At 36.4% G+C, this 20,747-nt stretch overlaps 2 protein-coding genes and 1 long non-coding RNA gene across 5 annotated transcripts in view; 1 reads left to right on the top strand and 2 right to left on the bottom strand.

Moving 5' to 3' along the window:
• Positions 1-831: 831 nt before the first annotated feature.
• LOC121241294 (serine/threonine-protein kinase Nek5-like) lies at positions 832-10,007 on the bottom strand. 2 transcript variants are annotated; one of them, XM_041139002.1, is made up of 15 exons: positions 9,573-10,007; positions 9,365-9,431; positions 9,167-9,232; positions 9,016-9,062; positions 8,857-8,902; positions 8,651-8,731; positions 8,528-8,570; positions 8,379-8,428; positions 7,506-7,587; positions 7,377-7,426; positions 6,300-6,373; positions 5,594-5,645; positions 4,867-5,508; positions 3,252-4,782; positions 832-1,967 (listed from the first exon to the last, which is right to left on the bottom strand). In XM_041139002.1, the coding sequence occupies exons 1-14, from the start codon at positions 9,656-9,658 to the stop codon at positions 3,268-3,270; spliced, it is 2,901 nt and encodes a 966-aa protein (XP_040994936.1). In that variant the 5' UTR covers positions 9,659-10,007; the 3' UTR covers positions 832-1,967; positions 3,252-3,267. The 2 variants fall into 2 exon arrangements, with proteins under 2 accessions (XP_040994936.1, XP_040994935.1); XM_041139001.1 differs by lacking the exon at positions 832-1,967 and having other exon boundaries at positions 2,884-4,782.
• A 366-nt stretch (positions 10,008-10,373) lies between these two features.
• LOC121241068 (probable RNA 3'-terminal phosphate cyclase-like protein) lies at positions 10,374-18,833 on the top strand. Of its 2 annotated transcripts, XM_041138668.1 has the most exons (8): positions 10,374-10,548; positions 10,917-10,957; positions 14,580-14,835; positions 14,934-15,083; positions 15,292-15,470; positions 15,537-15,712; positions 15,843-16,056; positions 18,313-18,833. In XM_041138668.1, exons 3-8 carry the CDS (start codon positions 14,631-14,633, stop codon positions 18,520-18,522), a joined length of 1,134 nt encoding a protein of 377 aa, XP_040994602.1. In that variant the 5' UTR covers positions 10,374-10,548; positions 10,917-10,957; positions 14,580-14,630; the 3' UTR covers positions 18,523-18,833. The 2 variants fall into 2 exon arrangements, with proteins under 2 accessions (XP_040994602.1, XP_040994601.1); XM_041138667.1 differs by lacking the exon at positions 10,917-10,957 and having other exon boundaries at positions 14,582-14,835.
• Positions 17,890-20,747, bottom strand: part of LOC121241071 — a 31,412-nt gene continuing 28,554 nt past the window's right edge. The window contains exon 3 of the long non-coding RNA XR_005935652.1: positions 17,890-17,999. This is a non-coding gene — a long non-coding RNA (uncharacterized LOC121241071). The remainder of the gene's footprint in view (positions 18,000-20,747) is intronic.

Genomic DNA, 20,747 nt, shown 5'->3' with positions numbered 1-20,747 from the left:
AGGAAATCATGAATAGAGTTTTGGAATCCTTAGATATACATTTTCTTAATAGGGTTTTGCAACTCAGCATACTATACACACAATACTCATACACATGTTTTATTTATTTATTTATTTATTTTAAATTATTTTATTTCTATTAAATTAATTGAGTTGTTCTACTCATCATCTGTACACTAGATACTTGCCAAGGGCAAAAGAAGAAAAAAAGTAAAAAATATATGGTGTATAATGTGTGAGATGCTAAGTAAAATTATTCTTTCTCAATAATATTATAATGGCTTCTTCACCTACACGCCAAAAAACGGAATGACATGCACCAAGAAAAAAACCACCATTTTACCACGCAATGTTGAGAGACAAGTATGAAAAAAGAGTAATAGAAAAGACCAAAGAATGAAAAGAGTCGGTCAACGTTTGGTTAGGTGGCATACTTCAACAAGCATACATCTTATCTCAAATTAATTATTGATAGAATTATTATTTTTTTAACTTTATATAAAAAAAATAAACTCATTTTAACCTATTTCATACATTTAAACATAAATATCAATTTATTTATTTTAAGATATATTTCAATGGGACTTACAAAATATGATTATTTACAGATCATCTCAGATAATTTGAGATCACCTCAACATCCAAATACAACCGCATAACAAATATTTTTATGCTTAGAAAATAAGCAGCATTTTACGCTAGAAATAGGCAAAGTCCCATAAATTTCATAACGACCTTTTTAGTAAGGACTCTCGATGAAATGAAACCACTAGATATATATATACGAGGAGAACTCAGACAATTAATATTTAAATCAACAAATGAACAAAATTCAACTTAAAACAATAAGAGACAAGAAAACAACTTACAACCAACTAAAAAAAAAGGCAATTAGGCCTGTTTGGATACAGAGGTAAAATGAAACTATCTCATCTCATTTAATTTCAATTAATAATCTCACTACTATTCACAAACTATCTCAACTCATCTCATCATCCAAACACTCTAAAGCTAGTCTTAGGAATAAACAACCACGCAATTTTCTGTGATTTGATCTTCGAGCATTCCAGTTGATTTAGAAGAGGATGAGAAGATAACCTTGAGGTACTTGCAATGAACAGCCATTGATCTTTCCATGCGAAGCCAATTTCCAGCTCTAAACGTTGTTAAAACCCACATGTTCACGTCAAAGTCAACCCACCCACGCCTTAACTTCCCGCCCAAGTCCTTCAACTCCTTTCTCTTCAGACAGCGATGTAAATCGGGTTTTAGCTCGGCAGTTAAGCTTGTTCGTTCCATCTTCTCCAAAGAGAGAGGTTTCACCGAAGTCTTAGAAAGACGGGTTCTCTGGTAAGACACAGATGCATCGAAATTGTCGAAGTGCAAGTTCATTTTCTTGTTGGGATTAGTCATGAGGATTACGATGGCAAACCTTCCCCTTATCTGTGATTCAGAGACAGCAAAGTTGGAGACGTTGAGGGAGTCAACTTTGAAAAGGGGAGTTTTGGGTTTGAGGATAATCCATGCTATTGAGATGATAGAGCTGAATATGATCAACATAGAAACCAGGACCAATATCACGCGGCGAACAGCAGAACACTTGACGACACCGTCGGTGGGCAGTGATGTGTGGAGGGAGTGATGGTACGGATGTTGGGATTGGGCGGTGGAGCTAGAAATGGAGTTGGCAGTCGAAGGAGTGTAGGAAAACTCCATATCGTAGGTTGGTTGCGAGCTAGCTAGCTCTCTTTGCTCAAATTTAATACATAGTTCTTATTTGGGATATGATGGTAGTGATGAGGAGAATGAAAGGTGGGTGAATTTGAGGCTCTTAAATAACAGTGTTTCCAGGACGCGTAAATGCGATCATCGAAACGTCTGTGGTCAATCAGCTTCGCGGAGAAAATACGCAGGAGGTTCCTGTGACCGCGTGGCAAAATTTCCTGAACGAGAAAGCTCTCTATTCTCTAATGATAGGCCCATGACACACGTAAGTGTACACACAACTAAAAAAAAAGGACAGAATATCTGCCTTTAAAGGTCTAAAGGGCCATCTCATTGGTGTGCTTCTATACAAGCACGAGAAAAACAAAAATTGACCTGCCAAAAAATAAAAACCAAAAAAAAAAGGCAATATCTGTACACACCATACAGCCGTCTTGACTTTAGACTTTATAATTTGAATATCCTGAAATCAAGTTTCAGCTAGGGTCTTGAATTTGTGAGACTCCCATGATTGCCCTATCAATATGAAGTGTAAGTAATTGAGATGTACAGAAAAAACTTACCTTGTTGATTAGTTATAAGAAGCAAGTCAGTGGACTTTCTAATTTCATTTCACCAAATATATCCACAACCTTAACAGATTTGATATAAATAACATGTTCAAGTAAATACAACTTTTTTTTTTTTTTTTTTAATTCCGGGGAACCTCTCCAAGGCGGCCCCTCAGACCCACCTCTGCAGAGTAAACGGTCCTGTGCACTGCACCCTCGAAAGTTTCCCTACACAAAACTAGTTAATTGCTGGCTTTTCACTAGGGGGTGTGGCCATGAGGTTAAATCGCTGGCCCCAAAAGATTGTTTGCACCCATGAGGTGTTGAACTTTGGACTTTGAAGGGAGTGATACCTCCAAGACCAAGGCCTTTACCACTTGGGCCAACCCCTTGGGGTTAATAAGGAAATACAACTTTTGAATTCAGAACACATGAGGTTTATCAATTCTTAGTCTATCTCAGTTAGTTTATCAACATTTTTTTCACTATGAGCTTTGGTGTTTAAAGTGGCATTGGGTGAATTCGGTCTAACCTGATTGCAGAATGAAGCTACCTTCCATCTTAACTAAGCTTTGCTTTTGAATAATATAAAAGCACTCATTTCCACTTCACAAATATGCATTTTCTTTTCATTTTTCCATTATCTTCAATCACTGATCATTTTGTTTATCAACTATGAACAAAGACAAGAATACCTTGATTAATAATAGAATAAGACTTATATTGACAACAAGCTACAGCATATCTATATGTTTGGAAGAAAGAGAATGTGATTAAGTTGTATGGTCACTATGTACAACCACGGCAGGCCTTGAAAGAATTGCAGAATGAGAATGTAGGGAGAAGAAAAAAAAAAAAAAAAAAGACAAGGCCTGGTTGTTCTCTTTAAAATTCAAACTGAGCTTGAATATGCAAATGGACAAAAAACTTTACTATATAGCATTTACGAATGGCATCAAATCAGAGCAACCTTATCTAAGATATGATGCTTTCATGAAATCCGTCCAATGTCTTCAATTATCATTCCTCTAAGACTCCTTGCTAACCAAATAGCTGTCTCCCTAGGGGAGACCTTTTCTTTCCCGAAAGGCTTTAAAACAACTGCAAGCTCCTCCAATCTACTTTGCTGGAGCAACTCTGCAGACAACTCTAGTAGCCCTTCAAGTGCATCTGCCCTCTGCCTAAAAGATTTAACATCCAAGGTTTCCTTTGTTGGTGGTTCCTCTTCAGTCACATGAGGGTTGGGCTTTGTTGGCTCTGAGGTATCACATTTTGGAACAGAAGGGCCAAGCTCTTTTGCATCCTTTTCCTTGAGACCTGATTGATCAGAAACACTTGATTTTAAACTCAAGGTTTCAGAGCCACTTGATAATTTAAGATTTGCAGAAGCAGTAACGTTTCTCATCTCTATTTCGTCCCTCACTACATTTATCAGCTTACCAACGTCCAAATTCTGCACCCCCATTTCTATGGTTTCAAATACTGGCTGTTCAGTTGCAACACGGAAACTACTATGCCGAATAACATGTATGATGTCATCAAATGTTGGGGGGAGATGGGTGGCACCTGGTTTTTCAACTGTTGGATTTGGCAAAATGAGAGATGAATTGGGAGTGGTAGTATCAGGCTGCAAACTCTTTTGGCTAGATGAAACGGGAGATACAATGGAAGTGGTAGTATCTGCACCCGATGATAGAAGTTCCCTTACAGTGAACTTGTCATCACCACTGGATGCAGATTTAAAGTTTGATTGGATCATTGTGTCAGGCCTACTACTTGGCCTGCTTAAAGAGGTATCATCGCTACAAACAAAGATTTCTTCAGAGCTCATGGCTGGGAGTTCTTGAAACACACTTGAACTCACTTTCTCATCAACAGTGGTGGTATTTTGAAGATCAAGTATCTCCCTGGAGGTTTGGACTGAGCACATTACAGGATTACTATCACGTTCATGGTTTTCCCCAGCCATATTATCAGATATCTCGAAATGAGACTGGATAGCTTTAGAGCTGTTGGGTATATATGATTCTGTCCGGTCAGTATGAGTGACGCACTCATCATCAGGAAGTATCTGTCCTCTCATGTCTATAAAAGAAGTTGCAGCATCATCACAAAGCTCAAATCCTTGAACCGACACTGAAGATAAGACAGAATTGCTACTATCTGTTTGCATTCCTTTTGAAGCTGTCTCTTGAGCTTTCTGAGGCTGTATGACCTGCCTAGAAACATGTGTTAGGCAACTGTTAGGTTCTTGAAGAGGAGTCTTTTCAGCTTCCTGCGGCATCTCACTTGCACCAAACTTGATGTTACTGCTTACTGCATTTGGATCATCAAGCCTCACTTGCTTCATCCGTCCTGGAAAGGATGATCGTCTGACCACATTAGGAGGGGTTCTTTGCCTTGGCTTAGCAGGAGGTCGATCTTCGACAGCCAGTTTTATGGGACCAGATGGAGGAGTCACATCATGTCTGGGTTTAGTTTTAGGTGAGGATTCGATTACAGGCAACTGCAGAAGAAGGTTGAGATATATCAGTGATCAGTTCATTACACGTAATGAAATTATGATATATAATATGATTCACAGTGGTACCTGGTGCTTTAAAGGATGTGATCCCTGAATCCGCTTGGCAGAATCAAAGGATGCTTTTGCTTGTGCAACAGTAGGTGTGTCTGCATTAGGCTTGAAACCAAAAGCAATAGTACTAGGTTTGGGCAGTTTAGGCAATGCTTCCATGTTTGTTCTTTGGGTCAGTGCACCTCCAGCCTTTGTTCGATTGACCCTCATTGGAGAACGATTTTCTCTGATTTTCCCTTCTTTTAAAGTCATCATTATATTTTTAATGCTTTTTGGTTTCCTCAATTCATTACTGGATACACGTTCATGATGAACAGGTTTCATCACTTCTCTCTCATTCATTTTGACTGCGCACAAGTTGAGCAGATTTTCTTCTGCACCAAGCAGGACCTTCTCAGAGCCATCTTCACCATCACTAGAAGCCAAATCAGTGTCACCTTTGCTACTTGAGACCATCGCCAGCGTGTTTTTTTCACTTGAAAGCAAACTATCTATGTCACTACTAGAACTAGTACTGTTTTGGCTTTCAGCCATATTTCTCCGAGAATTATGAGCGACAGAAATAGACTTCTCTGGGGAACATTCCGTTGGAGTGAATGATGGACGGTATTGATCGACATAAGGCTGCAAATATGGGTGCTTCAGAATCTCAGATGCCTGAAGAAGATAAAAATCCAAATTGTTACAATGATTGCTGGTTAAATATTTTTGACTCGACACTGAATTTAGAAGAGATGCTTACACTGGGCCGGTGCTCAGGGTTTTTTCTTAGCATGCTTTTGATGAGTGTTTTCCTGTGTGCACAATGTAAGAAAGATTGTTTATAACTAATAATAGGATGTAATAAAGTATATTAAATTGATTTCATAACCCAATAGTCTCTTTACAGTCCGAGATAGCTCTCTCTCTCTCTCTCTCTCTCTCTCTCTCTCTCTCTCTCTCTCTCTCTCACTCACTCCCCCCCGCCCCCCCCCCCCCCCCCCCCCCCCCCCAAAAAAAAATGTCATTTTACATATTAGACAAACGCCAATGTTTGCAAGAATTATCACCAGGCTTTGTTTTCTTTTTTTTTTTTAATAAGTAACAAATTTTATTAATGAGAAATAGCCTGGTGGTGGTGAATTATCACCAGGCTATTTCTTGACCTAATAGCGCAGTAATGGCTTCTGCCACACAAATAAGTGAGAGAGAATATATGATGTAGCATACACATGATTTGAAAAATGCATACATGTAAGTATATCCACACTTCATCTCACTGAAGGCCAATTAAAAAAATGTGATAGCCTAATTAATATATAGGCCCCAGCTAATGCATAGACAACACTAGTAATTCATGATCTTATGCTGTAACAAACCCTTTATGTAGGTAAAGGAATGGTGTTACAGATGTAATAGATAATCAAATTCAAGTAAAATAAGGCTAACAACAGGATATTAAAACTTACAGGGATGGTGAATAACAGGAAGGCAAAGGGCCGATAGAAGATCGATTTATCTTGCTAATTAATCCAGCCATATCCTGAATCAGAGGTACAATGCCAACATTAAACATCTAATAACCACAACTACAATTAAGTGAAGTTGTGAAAGTTAAGAGTATTAGTGATAGCACAAGGATAATTAGTTACAGAAAACCTCTACTACAACACGTCACAAGCATATAAGATCATTGTTACCATTAAAGCATTTCCAAACAAATATTTTGAATAGGTCAATGCATAAAGGCAAAACAATTCGTAATCTAGAGCACCGTTATTCTTAAAACGCAAAATTTTCAGAAAGCAGAGAACAGTGGTGTCGGGAACAAATAAAATTTTCTTTTTCCCTAGAATAAAGGGTGGAGATTTCAATCCCATATGGATGAAAAGTTGTATCTGCTTATTAAAAAAATTTATTCCTATATGTACACAAACATATATGCATCTCTAAATGAATTTTTGATAAGTATCTATATACATGAATAAAGCAACTGCCGGATAACAAAAAGGATAGGCCTGCCTAGGATCTATATACTTCATCCCAGTAAACAGCAGACCAGTATGGTTTGCAAATTACTTGCTTCTGTAAAAGCTTCCAAGACAACATTGAGGAAGAGAGAGAGGGGGAAACAGAGAGTGAGAGAGAAAGGGGACAAAGCTGGAAGCTGGAGATAGGTCATCATGGTAATTCTGATGGTTTTAGAATCTCGGTAACTAATTAGTCGTTCGAGTCATTCTGAAGCACTTGAAGAATATACCAGGAGAGGGAAAAAAAACAATATAGGTCTCAGTTTACTTTCTCAAAAAGCAACTGCACTTGAACTTGGACTGGTAGCACAACGATAGAAATCATAACATAAGTTCTGGTTAAAAGTTAGTATAATATCTGAAGAGACATCATAAAACTTAGTATATTTACGTGGATTAAGAAAACTTCTTACTTATAAAAAAAAATATATATCTGAAGAGACATTATAGTCTTAATTTTAACCAAATGTTCACAAGAAGAAGCAAGAAAAACTCATCTTAAGTATAAGGACTTACAAATGCTTTGAAAGCGGGACGATGAGCACCCATCTCATACATGCAGCACCCTGGTCAACAATAAACCATCTAAACCAAGGATAAAATAAATATAACAGCATCACGAGTATAGGCTGTAACAACACATACCTAAAGACCAAATATCAGATTTAAATCCATACGGAATATCTGCAAGCAGTTCAGGGCACATGTAATTGGGAGTTCCAACCACCTGCACATGAAAATACAGAACGATTGTTAATGCCACCAGTAAAAATACAAACTATCAATTCCTTTACCTTCCTTCTATTATAATGCTGTTGACCAATGCTACGACATAAAAGGTAAACAACCTTGAATTTACAAAATAAGCATCAAGATACGATTTATTGCAAGAATATGTATGGGAACCTATGGATGACTGTTAACTAGGAGTGTCCTTGAGTTATTATGCAGCAATTCTCAGCTGTTTTCAGGAAACATCGGTTAAATTTTTTAAAATTTACAATAACTTGGAAAAATAACTTAATTTTATTTTGTAACCATGTTTTATTAAGAAAAAAAGTAGATAATTGAAATTTAGGTAAAATTGTCCTTTTCATTTCTCAAGCTTAAAAACAATCATTGAATTCACAGTTTTAATTAGTATGAGATAGGATTAAAAAAGAAGGGAGAAAAGGAGTATTTTGAATAGATATGAGAATAATTATTATTAAGCTATCTATATTCTACTAAATCAGTCTAAATGTGGTAAAGGTGATGCAGCTTTGATCACCAAGCCTATCTGGTAGATAAATATGTTCAACTTTAAATGAGGTAGTTTTACCCACAAGGTGGGCTTGGCAATTATAACATTATTTTTTAAATATATACAATGAAGCAATAAGTGATTATTTTGCTCCAACACTAGTTTAAAAAGTGTGCAGTTTTGACCATTATGGCGTGGTGGTCAATAACAATCACTGAGTTTCTCAAACAATGTTTTGCATACTAAACAAAAGAAATTCCACATAAAGCACATACCGAAGAGGCCAAGTCATCTGCGTTTAGAGTTTTAGCAAGTCCAAAATCACCTACATAAAACCAGACCAACAATGAAAATCATTAAAAATAAATAAATCCTTAATCAGTGAGAAATTGATTACAATCATAACCAACATAAATGAACTAACCAAGACGAACATCCTGATCTTTTGTTAGAAAAATGTTGGAACACTGGCAAGAGAGTAAAAAATAAATTAGCCATAAGCCTCTCATATACAACAGAAAGAAAAATGACTAGTTTGAATGCATACTTTTAGATCACGGTGTAGAACGAAATTTGAATGTAGATATTCAACTGCAAGTAGTAGCTGCGTGAACCACTTGCAGAGTTTCTGAACAATGTCCGCAGTTATCAGCATAAGCATTAGTAATAGGCCAACTATATTGAATTTCAATATAAGCACTAGGGAGAAAGGGAAAAAGCCTTTTTAAAGGTACAGTAGAGAAAACAAGATACCTCTTCTGGAAAATAAACCCCATTGGACTTTTTCATCAATTCTGCCCTGTTATAGTATTATATGAACAGAAAAAAGTGTGAGAAGTTTATGTTTACATGATTGAATCTAAACCCTCCATTTGAGGTTTGTAATTATTGCAAGGGAAAAAAAGAACTCACATGTCTCCACCTTCACAATATCCGGTGATAATGCAAACATAGCAACCCTACATTCACAGAGCTCAAATATAGGACGAATATGACAGATATATAACAAGTTGATAAAATAATTAATAATTCGAGAAATGCGTACGAAAAAGAAGGAGCTCACCTTCTCGACCCACGCCTCCTTAAATTCGACGATGTAAGGATATTGAATTCGCGCAATTAGAGCCATCTACAAATCCAAATTTCCCCAGAAAAATTGCAAAAAGAAGTAACTATCAGTGCCAGTTTTAAATCAACATTTTCATGCACAAAACCAATACATATATGTGCGCGCGCGAATGTATCTCAGGATTGAAGCTACCTCTTGATGAGCAGATCTTCTACACCGCTCGGTCTGCCTCGCAAGCCGGATCTTCTTCAAGACGTACCTGGATGTAAAAGATTCAAAACTTCAAATCATATGGCATGAGTACTGTTGCGTAAAATACTCAAGAAAAATGTACTGTACATAAACATCTACACAGAACAACAAGAGAGTGACGCAATGAGCGGGAAAGGAGAAGAATTACTTCTTCCTCTCGGCCTTGTGATGGACAAGAATGGCGGCCCCAAAAGCGCCGCGACCGATCTGCTCCATGATCTCGTACTGATCCATTCCGATAAAGAATCGAGTCCACGACCCCCGGGCAAAAAAACAAAGATAAAAGGACGAAGCAAAAAAAGCGAAATCGTGGCTCCAACGAATCAAATTTCTCCAGACAGCTTTCAACCCATTTTCTTTCCGTAGAGCGTGCACAAGGCTCCAAATGCTTCAATCTTGGGATTTCCAACACAGACTCCTGCTCATCTACGCGTTGAAAAGGCCGGATTTACAAAAGCAACCGACAAATGGCGATCTCCGAACCGCAAAGGCGAATTGCTCGGAATCAGCAATTGAACTAATCTCCTACTTGAACTGAATCATTTTTTTTAGTAGATTCGAACCTTTTTCAGCTTCCATATGTGTCTACCTAACTCAGTGCAATCAATTTCAATGTGGCATTTCTGTTCACTCTAAACACACTCTCTCTTTCTCTAACTCAAATTAGAAAGTATATGAAGTACGAACTCCATTTCCACCTAAAAGCTCTGAGTACGTATGATTGCCCCATCGCCGACACTCGCCGCTTACCCTACTTAATCTATTTTGACATTTTGTAACTGTTAAAAGAGAGGAGAAATGTCAATGGCATGTGCGGGCTGTTTAAACAAAATGCGGATACCCGGATGTAACCCGGTATCGTGTACTCGGTTACCTAAACCAAAACGACGTCGTTTTGACTTAATAAACGACGCCGTTTCGTAAGAATTAAGATTGAATCACTAAACTCCGGGCCCCATCCCAGTTCGATCGTCATACCTCCCACTTCCAGACTCCAAAACCCTAATCTCTCCTCTCTCGCCCTTCTCCCACCGGAACTCGCCGGAATCGCCGTTTAGCGTAGTTTTTTTTGGCCATTGACTTCGCCGGGTTCTCCAACAATCAGCATATCCAATTTAAGAAAGGTATCCTTTAGCGCAAAATTCACATTTTCATCTTCTTTGCTTGTATGGTTTCTCTGGAACAGTACGTATAATTCTAGCAAATGGTTGCTAGCCTATGCCTTGAGAGATGGAATGCCATCTTTAGATTTTTCAAGCATGGTAAAGGCAGGGTAGGTTTATCCTAATCGAAGTGTGAACTGGGTCTTTCTTTGGGTCTATTTTAAAGTGGCCAGCTCCTAACAGGTTCTGATTCCCTAGGATTTTGGGTATAGGGTTTTTTCGTTTCAGTCGCTTTTACATTCAAAATTTTGGTGGTTTCTTTTTTCATTGTTTTCTTTTCTCTTCTTGGTTATTTCCTGTCTTGTAAATCTAGAGCTCCTTTGCTGGAGAGTAACTTTGCTTTTGTCTTTGTAAGAGAGCTAAAATCAAGGTGAGAAAATATTGCAATATAGTTGGAATTTATGAATTTTTTCGTTTTCGTTTTAAACTTCCAATTTTCGTTATTGCTGCTGCTTCTGTTATGATTTTCAGACCAAAAAAAACCTTATGGTACGTTTCTTTCGGTTATTTTCATTTTAGCTTTGTTTGAAATGGATGGCAATGTTTTCCTTTTATATGCATACATTATACACCATTTGCTAGAACTGTACAAAAGTTGCAGAATCTTTCATATGCCACCTATTGTCAGAAGCCTTCATAAATATTAATACCGATCCAAATAGAATTTTCTCTTGGATGCAACACTTTGCTTTTGGAATTTTTAGGAACAATTTTATGTGTTGGATTTAGGTCTAAGTTGATGGTTTACCAAGTTAACTCTTTGTAATGTCTTTTTTTTTCCCCTTATTGGTCCTGTTCATACATGCTGTTGGCAGAACATTGGCATTTGAATATTTCAGAAGATTGATGTTTTTAGCATTTAACTCTTCATTATTTTTTAGTATTAATCAAATTGTGTAATATTAAATGTTGTCTATGCCATATAATTAGAAGAATCATTGTTATGTTGTTCTATAGTCCTTGACTCCTTGGGCCATTTTATTCTTCTCCAACTAGCATGCTTTTGGGTTTTGGCTCTCTAAAATCATAGAAGTTTGGTATTTAGCTTTTGGTCAAATGTTTGACAAATAAACATTTGAAATGTGTTACACTCTTTTCTAGCATTATTACAAGTCGTTAGTAATTCTTGTTATGGTTTGCCTTTCATCTTAGTTATTTTACTGCATACTTGTCATACACCATGAATATTTTGTGTGTAGCTACTGGCTTCTTCCATTGGGTTTTTATTTTTTTGAAAATATCCTACTATCAATATACTACCAGCATATACTGTCCAATATGCTTTGTGTGTAGTTTCATTTTGTTTTTTTAATTGGCTTCTCCTCTATTTCTATCTCTCTCTCTATTATTATTATTATTTTTAAATAGATGGAAGATAGCTTTAGTGGTATTGGTGGTACAACACCCAGTGGTGGTGGTGGTTCTGGTTTTGCTCATAATTTTCATTGGATTTGGAGGAAAACACTAGTCCTTTAATACCTTCCTTGATAAATATCCAAAACCCTGCACCATTCCTCCCTTTAAAGGCAAAAACAGCCAAAAAAGCTTCTAGCAATCAATCTAATGGTATGGGATCATTTTCAAAAGATTGAGCTTATTGATCCCATTGACCCTAAAGCCCGATGCAATTATTGCTTGAGGCTTGGATGCCATTATAAAAATGGCATTTCATCCTTGTCACACCACATATGTATTTCTAACGCAAGAGACTTGACCAGAAATCTCTGCTATTAGAGAAAACAATCTTGGAAAGGATAAAACACCATCAAAGTCTGGGGTTTAGGACGGATGATGGTAAATGATCTAGTCCTCAAGGATTAGGAAAATATGATCTTAAAAAAATTAGGGTGATGATTGCCAGATATTTCATCTGGTATGAATTGCCATTTAGGCATGTGGAGCATGAGGCATTTGCCAAGCTGGTGGCTAATTTAGAGCCTAGGTACACCTTGCCACACCGGACCACTTTGCAAAAGGATTGTATAAATTTATACAATGAAGAGAAGCAAAAGTTAAAAGCTTTTTTGATATTAAGCCATATCTGTAAAGCCAAACTCTTATCTGTTCAAAGTTAATCACTACAGTTCAAAACGCTTATTAGTCATGACCCAATCTTGTGACGTTGATCCATTCCCATTTTAATTGTTAGTTGTTACCTATTCCACCCATGTGTCCATCAATTAGTTTAAGTATAAAACCTGTGCCACCCACATAGCCCACTACCGTGTTTCTAATACAAGACTACAAGTTCAAATAAAACACCCAATGCAAGTTGCCTTTCCATTAAAGCGGTAGAACACCGGTAGCCTATAACATCATGCACTTAACTGGTTCTTTTAGAGAGCATGAGGGAGAGGTACCATGAATATGTGGCTGGACTAAATGGGAGAGTGACAGGCTGAACTTGGAGGTGGGAGAGAGACAAACTGAGGGCAGTTGGTGATGCTAGGAGGCTCTTAGTTCCATGGCTTAGGCGGTGCAACTATGGATAGCAGAATGGAGGTGTACAGCGGAACCTGAACATTAATAAGTCGTGTCTGACGATGGAGGTCTGGTCTACAACTTCTGGGTGGTTTGTGACGTGACCAGCAGTTGAAATGAGAACCAAGTTGTTTGACGGTTGGCAGCGACGATCAAGAGCAGGATCACGTTTGAACAAACAGGGGCAAACTAGAGCTTGTTTCCCATTGGTTGCGGGTCCTTTTCCAGTGGCTTGCTGGTCTTTGCGTTCGTCTTCTCTGGGGCAATTAGGTTTTTGTTCTTTTTTGGCAGGGGACAGCCTCGAATGGTGAAATGGGTGGGGAGAAGAGTTAGTTTGAGCTTCGGTTAGCTGTGCGTATGGTAGTGTGTGGGATCTTCACAGTGGCTTCTGCGTGGTTTGCAGCCTTGGAGAGCAAAACAGAGGAGCTATGTATCCTATTATATATATGTATATATATAGATATATATATATATATATCTTTAAGCAAGGGGTTGGGGTTGGGGTTGGGGAGGTGTGTTCCATTCCCATTAGGGCTTGGTGTATTTTGGATAGATTTCTAATTTTCACTGGCTTATTGGTCGTTAGGGGCTCTCTAGTATGGGCTAGGTGTTCCTTGTATACGCCCAGTGTACTTGGTTACTCCTATTGATATATATAATATTTTTACTTATAAAATATATATATCTTTAAGTGCGGAGTTCGAGTATTTGAAGGCTCATATTGCGGCCTCCCTAAGCTAGGGGAAGGAGAATAGTGCATGGCGGGTCTTTACGTGGGGATGGGTCTCTCATTTGGGCCAAGGCTCATGGGCTTCCTCATGGGTTTCTGGTAAATCCATAGGCCTATTCTGGGCTTTTAAAAATCTTATTGGGCTTAACCGTAGGTTGTGCTATTAAATGGGCCCAGCTAAATTCTTGGACTTGCCTATATTTCATGGGAAAAGTCATTTACTCAATTCCAATGGGCCGGGTCTTGGATCCAAAATAAGCCCAACTCGTCCAATAAATATGTATGGGTTTTTAAATAATTTCTTGAGCTTATTACCCAATAAATATGGGTTCATTTGCTCGATAAAATTAGCTGGGCTTTAATCGACTTATTGGGTCCAATAAAATCCATAGCCATCTAAGCCTTATCTAGGTCCATGGGATATCCAATATTTTCCAATAAACCTCAATCGGGCTTCATATAAAATTCATGGGCCCAGGGTCCAATTCTAGACTCAAAGGGTAAACCTCAAACAATGGGTGCGGATTAATAGCCTAATAATAATTTCACCTAAATTTTTACTTTAAAACTCTGAATAAAATAATAATAATAAATAGCAAAATAAAAATCTCTATGAAGTTAGGGTGTTACACATCGAAATGTGTTTTGGTAGAATGTTTGAACTGGCTGAGTTATAGTGATATGGGTAATCATTTTATAGATAATTGATTATTTATGTTTATTAATTCAAAAGCTCATTTGATTAACTGGAGAAGCACAACTAACATGAACTTATTATTAGAGGTGGATCTGAACTTTGGGCTGAGAGAAAGAGAGAGAAAGAGAGAGGAGAATGGGGAAGACGACATACAAGAGGCTTAAGGGGAGCCAGAACCTCAGGCAGAGGCTTTTGCTGGCCACGCTCTCATCTAGTCCCATTTTGATTGAGGATATCCGTGCCGATGATACACTGCCTGGCCTCCGTCAACATGAGGTCTCCCTCCTTCGATTGTTTGAGAAGGTCTCTGATGATTGCATCATTGAAATTAACGAAACTGGTAAGTGTTTTGCAAAGTGATTCAATATTTATCGAGACTGGTATAATAAATAATGAAACAGGTAATATGTGTTGATATTGATTTGATATGTGTGGCAGGGACCAAATTGAAGTACAAGCCCGGCATTGTGATGGGTGGGAGACATCTTGTCCATGACTGTGGTGTCAGTCGGTCCATTGGCTATTTCTTGGAGCCACTGATTTTGCTTGGTTTGTTTGCAAAGAAACCCCTCACTATAAGGCTAAAAGGTACCCATGTTTGTTTTTTAATAAAATCTTCGATTACTTGTTAAAAAAGGTTCTTTTTTCTGAGTTTTTGGTTAATAATTATGTGTTGTAAGGTTGAGGTCTTGAGCATTTTAAAGATGTCTCTATTGGTCATATACTGAGTAATTAATAAATGGACATATACTTAAAAAATAATAGTAATAATATGATTTATGCTGGTTCTTTTCAGGTATTACAAATGATTCTAAGGATCCATCTGTGGATACTTTCCGGTCTACTACCTTGCCCTTGTTAAAGCGTTTCGGAGTTCCTTCAGAAGGATTAAATCTAAAAATAGAGAGTCGTGGATCTCCTCCTCATGGAGGTGGAGAAGTTGTTTTGACAATTCCAGTTGTTCAAAGTCTGAACGTGAGGATTCGTGTATCTGTGTTTAGTTATCTATTTTGCAGCTGTCTTATATGATTTGCTTTGCAGGCGGTCACCTGGACTGATGTTGGAATGGTCAAAAGGATCAGAGGAGTTACTTTCTCGACCAGGGTGTCTTCCCAGTTTGAAAATACCATGATACATGCTGCTCGTGGAATTTTTAATCACTTTATTCCTGATGTTCACATCTTTACTGATCACAAAGCAGGCACAGAAGCTGGAAAGTATGTCTTCTTTTTAAGTAGATGGCATTAGTTGTTTACTTTGACAATATATTTTAATGCCATTATGGTATTTTTCATGTTAATTAAGCTAGTAGTTTGGCTCATCTAGATAAAAATTATTTGATTGCAGCTCACCTGGTTATGGAATTTCACTTGTCGCGGAAACTAATGCCGGTTGCTTCATCTCAGCTGATACTGCTATTGCTTATGCACGGGAAGAAGAAACAGGTGACATTGAAGATGAGAAGAAAGAGTTAATGCCTCCCGAATATGTTGGTGAGCAAATTGCTTCTATTCTACTCGGGGAAATCGAGCAAGGTGGTGTGGTAGATTCGACACATCAGGTTTGCATACCATCACTGTTGCTTTTTTCATCTTCTTAATCCCCCTCCCCCCCCCCTTCTTTTATCTTTACGTTTTCTAGTTCATTGGACTAAATTTGTCTTCATGTTTTACTAGAGGACTAACAGTCTTATTTTGTTTTGTTAAGATGTCTCTTTTTGGATACTTTTGGCACTAGACTGGCCATTCATTTGTTTTGGATGCTGGATTGTTTTTATAAGTGAAAAAGAACTTTATTAATACGAATGAAATAGGCGAACCCAATGTACACAGGCACAGGGAGTATACAAAAGAAACGCCTAAATACATTCTAGGAAACTGAAAAGAAAAGCAGAAAATCATGAACACTTGTTCCATTTGTTTTGGATGCTGGAAATTCATATAATGCTATTGATGCTTATAAGACATATGGTAGTTGTTTGCATTGGTTACACTACTGAAGCTTCTTGCATCCTTATATAACATAACATAGGCAAAGCCTCAAAGGTAGATGAAAATATATTCCTTTTTCCTGTGGTGAAAAGTTTTAGCATGTAATTTCATAATATATTTTTTTATATAACCTATCAAAAAACTCTTATAGTAATTGTTGCCATGGATTCTTCTAATTCAACTGAATGGTTTAAAGTTTTTGCTTTCATTTGTAATTTACATATGTAGCCAATTGATCTAGAATCACTTTCACGCACACCCCATTATCTGGCGAGTAGTTGCGCTTTGAGCCTAAGCTCTTGGTCAATTAATGGTTTAAGTTCTATAACCAACTACTTGAATTAGTTTTTTGACCTTGTAATTAATTAGGCGTTTGTTAATTTGCTATGTCCTGTTCAAATTGCGATGGTGAAAAGTTTAATTTATTAAATAGATGCATTGACTTTAATGCAATTCTGAAAGTTACCCTTTCTAGTTCTAACCTTCAGGATTTTCTTGCCCTTTTCCTTTTGATAATTAGTTGGATTTAAGGTATACACCTTATGCACTCGAGTTTCTTGTTTTTTTTTTTTTAATCATGAATAAAATCACTCTCTTAAAAAAAAAAAAAAAAAAAAGCATCAGAACTATGATTTGGCTATGTGCATTATTATGTTTTGGTGCTTGAGTTGACAAAGCTCAATCCCCTTGCCCTCAACTAGTCCATTTCTTTCACATTTTTTCTCAATATGAATGAATAAGAATAAGGAAAAAAAAGGGTGAACCCAACAAATACACTCTATCTTGATTGGTATAAACAGTTATGCATGAAAAGATTTGTTCAGGGGGTTCTCTGCATCAAGATCATCTAAAGTTCTTAGTAATCTAGGAGGTGGGTTTCATTGAATACAATCGTTACTTTCAAACTCAATGGCATGGATTTTGCTGAATCAGCACTTAATGCTTTAAGTTCTGATTTGGCAATATCCATACCATTGGGCTTGAAAGTAACCATTGTGATTCCAAGAAGTCCATATGGTTAACTTATCAAAAAAAGAAATCCACATGGTATATTACTCTGGGCACTGTAGAGGATCTAAATTGCGGTTATGCTGTTGTTTCTAGGGCCTTTCAGCATGCCTTTTGTTAATTACTTGTAAATTCTTTTCTGGACCTTAAAGGCTACTTTCAGAAAGCACAAGAACATCAGATAACCCACTTGCAAAATCCTTTTTGTTTTATGGATACAACTTATAAAAACCTAGTAAATATTCCAACATAGGGACCAATTGTACATAACTTGGTGAATAGTTCAATCCCTATCAGTGGTTTTTGAAATTACTGAAAACAGTAGACTTTCTTAAAGGCAGATTTAGTGAAAACTGTTGAATTTTCCTCTACTTGCACTCTTCTTTTGTTAGTTTTGAGGAGTTAAGTGGACCTTTTGTTCGTAGAATGATACAAGGGCCTCTAGGTAATGCCAATCATTCTACCATTGTGGTTGAAGTTCCTCTAAATTTGTGTAATTCCCTATCTGCACCTTAGATTTTATTTTTGGTGTATATAACATTAATTGCAAAATGAAGCTAAAATATCTCGGCAGCCAACATTGTGGAAATGATTGTTGGATGGACTTTTGATCCCAAAATGCATTCCGATGCCATAATCCTTGGAGAATGGTTGATACCGAATGCTTTTGCACAAGAGGATCTGGATTTCAGAATGAATTTTAATGCTGATAAGTATTAAAAAGAAGAAAAAAAAAAAACTCAAATGTGTGTTCTTAATGATCGATTCTATTTTTTTACACCCCTCTAATTATCTTTGTCGTTACAACTGCTTTGTAGGGATTGTTATTTCTTCTCTGTGCATTATGTCCGCAAGATGTTTCAAAGGTTCGCTCTGCAAAGCTTTCACCATATGGAATAGAAATGCTCAGACACATAAGAGATTTCCTTGGTGTTAAATTTGTTATAAAGCCAGATCCATTCACAGGGACTGTTATACTTAAATGTCTTGGTTGTGGATTGAAGAACCTAAATCGAAAGGTCTCATGATGACAGCTTGTTCGAGTTATCGATTATTATAAGTTGATGCATCGAACTGTTGTTAAAGGGCTCTCTCTCCATGAATCGACATGGAAACAATTTTGTACTCATGCCTCATGTCTTTTTGGGTAGATAAATTTGATGTTATTCTGTTAACAAAATGGTGAGTACATGCCAGCATGAATAGATCAGTTTTGTTCAAACTTCACTTGGAATGACAAGCCGATACATGTTATGGTGTAATTTAATGGAAGCTATGGGAACAACCATGGCAGTTTTGGTGTTTACTTTGAGATGCAAATTGATTTTTTGTTTTGCCAGTGCGTGGATGTTCCATTTTTGGCACTATATGCTTGTATCGTCTGCATGTCTTTTGAAACGCAAGAAAGGAATTGATTATTGATTATTTTACAAAAACAAGCTTGCAAAATGAAGTAGGTTTGAAGCACCAAAAGAACACGTGGTGTCAATGCGTCGATAGGGAATAGGTTGGGTGGGTGAAGTCATAAAGATTTGGGGTCTAGTAAGTTATTAGTGCCGGGAATGTAGCATTTTGTTTGAAATTTGGAATGAAACGAAACGAGGAGGTATAGTATACAGGATATTACACCGGAACGGAATTTAAAATTATGGGTTTTGGCTAAAGCTAAAGTTATTAAAGATGTTAATCCACATTGGACTATACATTCTAAAGTCAAAGTAATAATATTATATTATATATTTTAATAATAATTCTTTTTCATATTTCTTTTATATTTTGTAAATGACTCTATATATTAATTAATAATTTAATTTTTACTTAAAACTATTGTTTCACAACTATTTTTTCCCTCAAATTCTAGATTTTTATACTCTTGATCTAATCACATAAAATTATATGCAATGCTACTCAGTTCCTTATTATTTTATAATCTTTAATCACAGTGACGGGTTTGTTTGGATTTAAAGAGTGTTTTATCTCATCTTATCTCATCTCATTATTATAATTTTTTCAAATTTTCACACAAAATATAATAAACAATTCAATCTTTTCAAATCTCAATTCAGCTTATCAAAACAATAATAATATTAAAAAATAACATTTTAATAATATTTTATTCAACTTTTATCTTAAACTATCTTATCTTATCTTACTATCCAAACCAGCAGTAGTAAAACGAAGAGAAACTAGAAAAGTAGTAAAGGGATGTGGTTGGTGAAACAAATTTTTCAAAATAAAATGTCATTTGGAGATAAAAATGCAGGTTTGGGGGTAGGATGAGATACAAAATTTTCATCTTATCTCATCTTATCATTGCATCTTTTTCAAATTCTCATATAAAATATAATAAACAATTCAACTTTTTCAAATCTCAATTCATATTTTTCAAATCCTAACACAATAATAATATTAAAACATAATATTTTAAACTTTCAAATAAAATATAAAATTTTCATCTCATCCCAAACCTGCATTACTGTAGCAAAAAGGAGTAGCTGAAGTTATTTGACTACTCAAATCCTCATCTTCTGAAAATGCTCGAGATAGGGGGAAGTATACAAGAAATATCTATCTAAAATTACAGACTAATAATATGAGTTAGGTTGTATAGATAGGAACATCATTCACCCATTTATTGCAACAGTGACAATGACATGACCAGGCTCCAGCACACTTAATAAGCAGAGATGTGCTTTCTGCAGGCATACAACATACAAAATGTCATGATCAACACTCAAATCCAATGAAACATAGAAAGTGTGAAATAAAGAATGAGGTTTGGGAATGGATGGCTTGATTGATCTTAAGACTTCATATGGTCCTTGAAAAAGAAGAAAAACCCTTCATACAAGAATGCAATGGATTTTGTTTCCTGATATATAGTGTCTTCCTAAATATCATGTACTCTCTTATTTCTATATGGATACAACTTGCTTGATGATTGTTCTAGCCTAATTCAAAAGTGAAATTGCTTGATTCTTCTTCTTTTTTTCCTTTTAAATGTTAAAAGGATGCTTGAATTTGGGTTATCAACTATAATGTGTGTATATATATATATATATATTATCTCGCGATTAATTTAGAATAGCTGTTGTTTATTTTCTTCCTATGTTTAATGGATATACGTTATTAAAATTTTTTATTTTAAATTTTGAGTCACACCAGTTGATATTTTAAAAAGCCTTTTATTTATTTAATTAATCTATAAAAATCACTAAAAGTATGTCATATCCGTCAGTATGATTAAAGATGA

This window comes from Juglans microcarpa x Juglans regia, chromosome 7S, assembly GCF_004785595.1.
Source record: "Juglans microcarpa x Juglans regia isolate MS1-56 chromosome 7S, Jm3101_v1.0, whole genome shotgun sequence".
NCBI lineage: Eukaryota > Viridiplantae > Streptophyta > Magnoliopsida > Fagales > Juglandaceae > Juglans > Juglans microcarpa x Juglans regia.
This window is presented reverse-complemented; position numbering and strand designations above follow the sequence as displayed.